The sequence below is a fragment of the Lactuca virosa genome, chromosome 6, assembly GCF_052849685.1.
Source record: "Lactuca virosa cultivar CGN04683 chromosome 6, Lactuca_virosa_CGN04683_v6, whole genome shotgun sequence".
NCBI classification, from domain to species: domain Eukaryota; kingdom Viridiplantae; phylum Streptophyta; class Magnoliopsida; order Asterales; family Asteraceae; genus Lactuca; species Lactuca virosa.
Genome location: NC_136431.1, coordinates 220,646,665 through 220,655,319, shown reverse-complemented (window position 1 = coordinate 220,655,319; position 8,655 = coordinate 220,646,665). Strand labels below are relative to the sequence as shown.

The 8,655-nt window shown below is 36.2% G+C and overlaps 2 protein-coding genes across 3 annotated transcripts; one reads left to right on the top strand and one right to left on the bottom strand.

Annotated features, from left to right (window-relative positions):
* The first annotated feature begins 1,091 nt into the window (after positions 1-1,091).
* On the top strand, positions 1,092-6,559 carry LOC145118681 (fanconi anemia group I-like protein). Of its 2 annotated transcripts, none has more exons than XM_079054374.1 (12): positions 1,092-2,178; positions 2,277-2,358; positions 2,472-2,660; positions 2,748-2,812; positions 2,905-3,064; positions 3,452-3,697; positions 3,781-3,897; positions 3,994-4,164; positions 4,255-5,118; positions 5,197-5,662; positions 5,755-5,945; positions 6,018-6,559. In XM_079054374.1, exons 1-12 carry the CDS (start codon positions 1,166-1,168, stop codon positions 6,444-6,446), a joined length of 3,993 nt encoding a protein of 1,330 aa, XP_078910500.1. In that variant the 5' UTR covers positions 1,092-1,165; the 3' UTR covers positions 6,447-6,559. The 2 variants fall into 2 exon arrangements, with proteins under 2 accessions (XP_078910500.1, XP_078910499.1); XM_079054373.1 differs by having other exon boundaries at positions 4,252-5,118.
* LOC145118682 (protein ENHANCED DISEASE RESISTANCE 2-like) lies at positions 6,538-7,828 on the bottom strand. The gene has a single exon (XM_079054376.1). It carries the CDS (start codon positions 7,675-7,677, stop codon positions 6,730-6,732), a length of 948 nt encoding a protein of 315 aa, XP_078910502.1. The 5' UTR covers positions 7,678-7,828; the 3' UTR covers positions 6,538-6,729.
* Positions 7,829-8,655: the final 827 nt, after the last annotated feature.

Here is an 8,655-nt window from a genome sequence, read left to right as displayed (position 1 = left end):
AACAGAGCTAATTAAAGTTTTAATGCAAGTTTAAAAAAAAATTTGTTTCTTATCATTTGTATAAGATGGTATCATAATTTTGACAACAATGATACTAATCAGAACACTAAAAATGAATATCACTAATACACAAGATGATTCAAATTCACATTAAAAAAAGGCTGATGATTAAACTCCGGAGATGATAATTCAAAATCAAAAGACAAAAATAGAAAATAAAACTAAAGAGAAAAAAGTTGAAGAACCAACCAACAACATCAAAGAACCAACGAACATCAAAATTAGTCGTCAATCGATGTTAGGGTTCAAACACTTCCAATAGCAATATCGAACGTTGTGAGTAGATAACATAATCGTAATTATATAAATTTTTAGAATTACTTATGAAATCCATTTCTTTCCTTAAATATGGGGATGTTACGACTCAGTTAAGGTTTTTCCCTTACATAATTGTTGGTTTAGCATATCTTGGTTAGAAACTCCTAATCAATAAACATGGAATGCGATTGTGCCGTTAAGGAATTAGAAAGACGGTAAATTTGATATTGGAGGTAGATCTTTTGGAATTCAAATTTCTTGATTGATTTTTTGGGATATAATTAATGGTTACGTAAAAGATTCATATATAACAATTTTTCTGTAGAGCCAACCGGGACTAGCCGGTTGGTAGAGACAAATGTCTCTTGGAGTAAAAGCCCCGGGTTTGAACCGGGCAAAAGGAGTTTTCTTAACTTTGGAGGTCCAATATCTAACCAAATGATCTGCTGTTTAATTTTTTTTTTTTTTTTTTTTCTTTTCTTCTGGGGAGCTGATTTGTAAAAGATTAATCGGGATAATCTGAAGCTAAAGTGGAGGAACGGAGCAGTCTAATGCCATATTGCCATGAGAGTTTTAAATGTGTATTTTTGGAAGTTTAAAGGGGTTGAGAAGAATAGAAGATTACACGTGAGAACAAATGGAGTTTTTTTTTTTTTTTTTTTTTTTTTTTTTAAATTTTTTAGAGTAGGGAAGGAGATTTGGTTTAAATTCGAAACCAAAATAAATATGATTTTTACCAACTATTTGCCAAAAATAAAAATGAAACATTTTCGAGTTTTCCCGCGCTCGAAAAATCCACAAAACCCACTCACAACTTCGTCTGCTATCCAACTACGGTCGCGCCACCATGACGAGCGCCACCGCCAACCACCGTAACAACTCACCGCCTCTCACCCCGGACGACATAATCCGCTTAGCTCAGTACCACACTACTGCACCGCTTCATCCTTACCTCCTCTCCCCAACTTCTCACGAAACCCTTGTCTCCCACCTCCACACGCTCCCTCCCTCCGCCGTCTCTGAATACACATCGTCTCTCCTCTCTCTCCTCTCGCCATCTCCTTCTGTATCTACCCTACTCACATCTCTTCTCAATTCCTACTTAATCCTCTTCACTTCCAACAAAATTCCTCATGATCGGCGTTCTCTTAAAACCCTGGAGCTCTTCTCTCCCCATCTAGAGAACATCCCGATCAACGAACTACAAACAATCTCCGATACAATCGTTTCGAGTATCTCACAAATCAACAGAGATCCAGATGAAGCGCAGCTTCTCGACTTGCTTCCGAAGTGTCTCCACATCATATTTAACTCTAATGAGATCGATAAACCCCAGGATTCAGTTGATGCGGTATTTGATCGTATCCTAGATTGTAATTGGTCAAGGATTTTGTTAGTGAAACTGGTTTCTATCATTCACGAGTTCAAGTTTGTTGGTAAGGGAAGAGGTAAGCTGTTTGCACAGAAGGTGTTTGACAATATGCATTGTGTTGAGCTGCAGGATCTTCCTTCATTAGTTTACCAGTTACTTGTTTTGGCTTCGAAAGGGTTTAACAAAAGGGAAATAATTGAAGGTATTGTTATGTTCTTTGGAACCAAAATGCATTCTAAAAAGGCGAGTTCTAATATCATCAGGGAAGTTGAAGGGACTGTACTGTTGCATGTCAATTTCGCTGTAAAGCAAGATCCTTCACTGGGGCAGGAAATTATGGGGCTTGTGAGGTCAAATCTTCAGGCAATTGATCATTTTGTTGTTGGGCTATTGTTGTCAATAGCAAGAATTAGAAGGTACAGGGAGAACTCCATGGGAACACTGAAAACAGCTCTTATCACTGCTTATAAGGATTACAAATTTTCAAGGTACATGCCTCAAGATTACATATTTTATTGTCTTCCTATTAGTGTGTTACATTCATTTTGTTGTTCTTATCAGTGGCCTGTTCTATGTACTTGTGCAGACATTGTAAATGGCTACCTGATGGCTTAAAGGAGGAGTATCTACAAAATGCCATATTGACAGAGAAAGCAGTGCTTAGAATTGTATTTCACCTCTTTTTTATTGCAATTTTTCCTCTTTAGTTTATTTCATATGACAGTCAACTCATAAAGCAAGCAATCATATATTTTTGTTGTGTTTTGGTTAATAATTTTAGGTTAATGAGAGTAATCATGGAAGAGAACATATTGTTCCTAGCATAGTCCACTTGGGCTTTTTGTTTCTGGAATCAGGGGAGGAAATGAGCCATAAAGAACTTGGAAACACAGGTCTTATGGGTTCTCAAGAGCTTGGTATTCAAATGCTAAAAAGTTTATTTGAGGTTCATGATATGGCAAGAAATGAGGTTAATATAAACAAAAAAATAATATTAAAAAACCGAACATTCACATAGAATCTTAATGCAGATTTTTATTTTTTTTATTTTTTGCAGATCATTGAGCAATGTAAATTCCGAATCCTTTCTCTTAAGCCTGAACAAAGTTTAGCAATCATAAGGTATTCAAAACTCAAAAGCCTATCTTATGTTTTCTTATGCAGATTGAAATAATCTCGTGTCTGATTATTTTTTATTATTTATTTTTTGATAGGTTACTTGGTAACCTAGTTCAGAACTACCCATACCCCATGTTAGAACATGTGTCACATCTGAAGGAATTGTTGGATTATTTTGGTTTTATGCACAGCAAAGTTGCTTCCCATTTGATTAACATTCTAGTGCCACTCATCAAGTTCAGTCATAACCTTCAGGTCTGCATTCTTCTAACCATTTATTCAGTCAAATAAAAGGTTCAAGGTTGTAGTCTATGATTATCTGAGGAATGTATTTGATCACATAATAATAATTTAGATTATGAGCTTGTTTCTTTTTATAGAGACATACATGACTTAATTTGGCTGAATATATGGCATTGTTATTTTTTACTTGATATAAATAAACCATTAGACATGGTAGGTGTTGGAGGCTTTATGAGATGAGAGTTGAGACATCTTCTTTTACCTATATGCCCTTCTTTTATTACCTACCCTCTTTTCACCTCAACATCACAAACCCATGGTTTGATCCCCATCTAAACAAAAGGGTAAAATGGTCATTTATCGGACATCATTAATCCATTGAGCACTTAATTTTGGCAGGACTACATCATCTTGGTGGTGCGAAAGGCTATGTTTAGACAAGAAGATCAAATCCGCTTAGCTGCGGCTGGAGCCATTATCGACTTAATTCTTGCAGACAAAAAATCAAAACAAAATATGCCATCTTCTTATCAAGAATCCTCTAGCCAAGCTAGCAGCAGTCAACAACCTCAAATAACACGTGGAATTAGCAATGATCTTTTCAAAGAGCTCAGTAGTTTATTACAACGATGCCTCTATCAACAGGTTCCTTTATATCTACCCCCAACACACACACACACACCAGAAAAAAGTACATGTGCTTATTGAGGCTTTGTTGTTGTAAGTAGGCGAAAGTGAAAGAGGTTGTATACCAGGGACTTGTAAAGCTTGTGCTGGTTGATCCATTAACAGCAGGGGAAGTTTTTGATTTTCTATGGCCTCACTTTCTACAGTTTTACAAAGAAGTAAGTACTCCTGGATAATTTTAAAAAAAAAAAAATATATATTATATATATATTCATGTTTCCGTTTCATGATTGACTTTATGCTTTTGGTTTCAGGATGGTCAACTTAATATAATCCAATGCATTAAGTCTGAGAATAACAAAGCTTGTATAGTAGAACCACTTGATGATCTTCTATCTTGTGTCTCATGGATTCTTTCACTTCAGCCACAAGAAAAATCTGAATCATGGGCTTCTTTCGGGTTCTCACTTACGCAGGAAAACGAGGTATTAAATTTATAAAAAATGAAAGTTTTGAAAACAGTATTTAATTATATGTTGTGTCGATACTCAATACTGAATATCAGCATTCAGCAGGCAGGAGGAACAGTTTCTGGTGAGTCGTTTTCCAATGCTTTGTCAAGAATCCGGAAGCTTCTAAGAAATGGAAATTTGGAAGGACAGTTAGGTTTAGATACACCACAAGAAGGAGAGACATACAAATATAGTGCTAAGATTATGTCGGGTGTTATTGAGGTGATATTGAATACACTTGCTACTGAATTGGAAAAGGCAAGTAATGATACAAAGATTGATTTAGAGAAAGAGTTGATTGATCTTGTTGATCTACATGAGTCCTTATGTACACAAAACAATGGTGCTAGAAAAGAAACACCTCGGTCTACTGCTCCTGATCTAACATATAAAAACGAGTCAGACAACACAAAGTGGTGTAAAGAAACAACTACTTTCATGTCAACATCAAGCATTCATCACTTGTTTCAAACATTGTTTCAACTCTACAAGTCATCAAACCAGCATTCTAAACTGTTCTATTTTGTGTTAAATGCCACTTTTTGCAAGATAAAATCTTGTTCCAATGTGGCAAAAGATGATCCATTGAAGAGTTTGATGTATGGGGATATAAAGATCCTAGGACCACCATTGTTGAAAGTGATCTTGTTGCTCATGCAACCAGATCAAAAGAAAAAGGAAGCTAAAGGGAAAAAAGATGAAGATGATAAAAAGGGTCTCGTTCTCTTGGCTTTAATTTGCTTGAAAGAACTGTTAACAATCTGTTCTCAAAGCCCAGATGAAATGAGAGAAATTGAAGACATGTTGTCAGATTCTTTAGTTGAGGATGAACCACTGAACATTCAAAGGGAAGAAGTCTTCATTACAAAAATTGTTAAACCTCTGTTCTCTAAGCTTCTTCAAGCAAAGTTCTTCCATGAAATTGAGGTAAAAACATAATTCTTTTTATTGTTTTTACTTGTAGATTATACAATTTTGACTTGAATAATACTGTTATGTTATCAGGTGCTGTGTGATATTGCGAAGATTATTGGGTGTAAAACTGTTGGTGATTGGGCAATAAGAATTTGTGAAACTAGTAATATAGCAAACACCAAGATTGCAAAAAGTGTAGTGAATCTAGCACTATCATGTACTCAAGCTTCAAATGATTTGGCTGTTGCTCAAGATATGGCACTGGAGTTGATAAAAACAACAGGATCAGAAACATACAGAATCATAAACAATTCAACGGAAACTGTTGTATCATCAGTGATCTTACAGTTTCTTGAATCAGTTCTTGCTGACATGGATCGAATCAGTATGAAGATGAAAACATGTTTCACTAGTGCTTATAAAGGAATAGTGGTAGATGATGATGATGATGATGATGGGATACACAAGTCACATTTGACATTAGAAGAGACTCTGTACCAGAGGGCTGAAGCTGTCATGGAACTGTTATCTTCTTTTGTGGTGATGAACCTCAAAGGTAAATTAAATTACTCAATCTTTATCTACTTTCTTGGATTCTGTAAAAAAGTAAACTTTTTAGTGATAGTGTGATGCACCCTAAATTTACAGATCTTCAAGGTGAACATGTAGTGAGATTGGCTGCTAAATTCTACAAGAACTTAGCTAGGGTTTCAAAGTTTCTTATCGCACCTAAAGGTTGCAAGCAGATTTTACCAAGTCTCAAGTTTCAAAAGCTTGTGGAAGTGACTTGTAAGCAGCTAACAGGCCCTTTGTACATTTTCATGGAAACAATGCAGCAGGTTTGAACTTCTAACTTTGTATTCTTGATTTGCAATCTAGTCTTGACTTAATTAAACATATGATGATTGCAGAAACAAGAAGCCAGTAGTAGAGCAAGTAAAGGAATTTTGAACAAGATTAAAAGGGAGAACAGATGCATCCCAGATTTGATATTTCAGATAGAAGATTATGAGAAGTATCTGATTCTACTTGGCAAAGCTTGCAAGATGAACTTGTTGAGGCACGCAAAACGTAGCACTGCTAGAGATTTTAGAATAACTGGCCCACAAGAACATGAACATGAACACGGGAATAATCAGGAACATGATGAAGTTAATGAAGTTGCTGCTCAAAATGATTTGGTACAAGACTCTGAAAATGGCGAAGAAGATGATGTATTATTACCTGACACAGGTACCCCATTTGCTGCAGAGGATTCCGAAGAAGATGACAATTTGATTCCCAGAAAGAAGAGTAGAATTGTTGAAGATTCAGACGATGAAGCAATAAATAGTTGTTAGATGTGATGAAAGATTATTTGTATAGTAAACAACATACACACATGTCAGAAACAATTTCTCATCTTTTAGCACCAACAAAAATCATCGAATCTGAACAAGAAGCGTTACAGTTATTATTATTGAAATTATTATCTATACAGCACCAGAATAGCCCACCAAAAAAATGTTTTAAGCAGGGGATGATAGATTGATGGATAGATCATCGCAATTAACATGAAAACTACTTACGCTATATGAGATCCCGAAAATTGCGTAGAATTTACCCCTTTTTCACTACCTTTATTCATTTCTCAATATTAATATTCGCGTCGTCATCGTCATCGTCATCCTGCAGATCCGATGCTTGAACACGATTACTGTGAGCTGTTTGTGTCAATGGTCTATTTGTTGCTGTATCGACGAACGTCGCAGAAGACATCTCCATTTGACATATCCTAACTGCTCCAAACAACTTCTCCGGTAAATCCTCTTCTTCCTGAGCTTCAACTGCAAACCCCATATCGATTGTCACAGCCGTGACGCACCCCAACGCCAAACGCAGAATCGCAGTGGCGACCTTCGAGCTACCGATGTCGACGTCAATCTCTAGGTAATTCGGGCCGCTGTGGTAGTGGCAATTCAGGGCTTTTCCGAGCAGGCAAGCGGAGTAGTTCCCGACGGTGGCTTTCACGATCCACGGCCCTTTGACGATACGGTTCACGATCTTAAACCGCTGGTTGCGGAAGGCGTCGTCGCCGTGGATGAAACGATAGAGAAGTGAACCGGAGGGAATCGGATCGTCTGTTGCGAAGTAGAACACAGCACTATGATGATCCCTACCTGGAACCTGTAAGTTCACGGCCAATACGAAACTCTTCGCAGTGCTGCTTCCTTCGCACTGAGACTTCCTAAGCGCGTGCATCACACGGTTGTCGGCGCGTGATAGGACGTGGTCGAGTTTAGATGCAGAACGGAGCCAATCGACACCTGCAGGATGAAGGAGCCATGGACCGGAGGGGCACTTCTGCTTCTTGGTGAAGTAGTTACTGCCGCGGAGAGAGAATAGATCACCGGGAGGGGACGCCCAACCATTGGATCCAGTATCGAGGTCTACAAGCTTGAGAGATCCACCGTTGATTGCTTCTTGCCTCCAGTCTCCGTCTTCCTCTGAGGAGGCCGAAGAGGCCTTGTCGACGACGGTGTACGCGGCGGAGGAGCTCCTATGCTTTTGCTTATGCTTAGTGGAACACATTCTCTTCTTTCTCTCTCGGCCGCCTCAGGGAGTAGAGCACCGGCTAGAATCAGACGCGTTATGGATGGGGTGGAATGGAAAGTCTTGGATTTGTAAAGGAGTTTCGGAAGAACCCTTTTTTAACTCGCGTTATCACTATATGGTTAATTTGTTGGGGGTTGTTTTGGCGTGTTTATGTATACTGTATACTTTTCCCTTCCAAATAACAAATTAATTAATCGACATAAAATACCTACTTTTAAGCAAATAAAATTAAGGGTTTCTGTAAGTACTCTCCCTTTTCCAATTTGATTTTTTGATTTGATTTTGTCTTTTGTTGTTTTTTGTTTTATTTTTTTCCTATTTTATTTTTTTTTGTTGTTTTTAATTATTATTATTATGATTATTATTATTATTATAAATTTCGAACAAAATTTTATAATTCGGACGACGTTATAAAATTCGAACGACTATATAAAATCGGTTTTTAATTAATTTTTTATTATATATTACTATTATTATTATTATTATTATTATAAATTTCGAACAACATTTATATATCGGATGACATTATAAATTCGAACGACTATATAAAATCGGTTTTTAATTCTTTTTTAATTTATATTTTATAAATCGGTTTTTAAAATCCGATGACATTATAAATTCTGATGAAATTTTAAAATTCGTACGACATTATAAATTTGGACGACATAAATTGGTTCGTTATTACATTTGCGTGGTGCGTTATACTATATATAAGTTTGTTACATTTTTATTAATTATATTTAACAATAAAAAATCGTTACATTTATGACGAGATAGTGTGTCATCTTTGTTTTTTTTCTAAATAGAAAATAACAATAACTAAAAAGCTAAGATTTGCTGATCATGTAAATAGATATATAAATGGACTAAAGATCAAAAAGAAATAAATAGTTTTATTTTATACATGAATATTGTATGTTTTTATGGATACACACATCCATGTAATCATACATC

Excerpts from the sequence above, each read along its gene's own strand:
- LOC145118682 (XM_079054376.1), bottom strand. The coding sequence starts at position 7,677 with ATGTGTTCCACTAAGCATAAGCAAAAGCATAGGAGCTCCTCCGCCGCG.
- LOC145118681 (XM_079054373.1), top strand. The coding sequence starts at position 1,166 with ATGACGAGCGCCACCGCCAACCACCGTAACAACTCACCGCCTCTCACC. Across the intron at positions 3,065-3,451 it reads AGTTCAGTCATAACCTTCAG|GACTACATCATCTTGGTGGT; the intron begins GTCTGCATTCTT and ends TAATTTTGGCAG. Across the intron at positions 3,898-3,993 it reads TTCTACAGTTTTACAAAGAA|GATGGTCAACTTAATATAAT; the intron begins GTAAGTACTCCT and ends TTTTGGTTTCAG.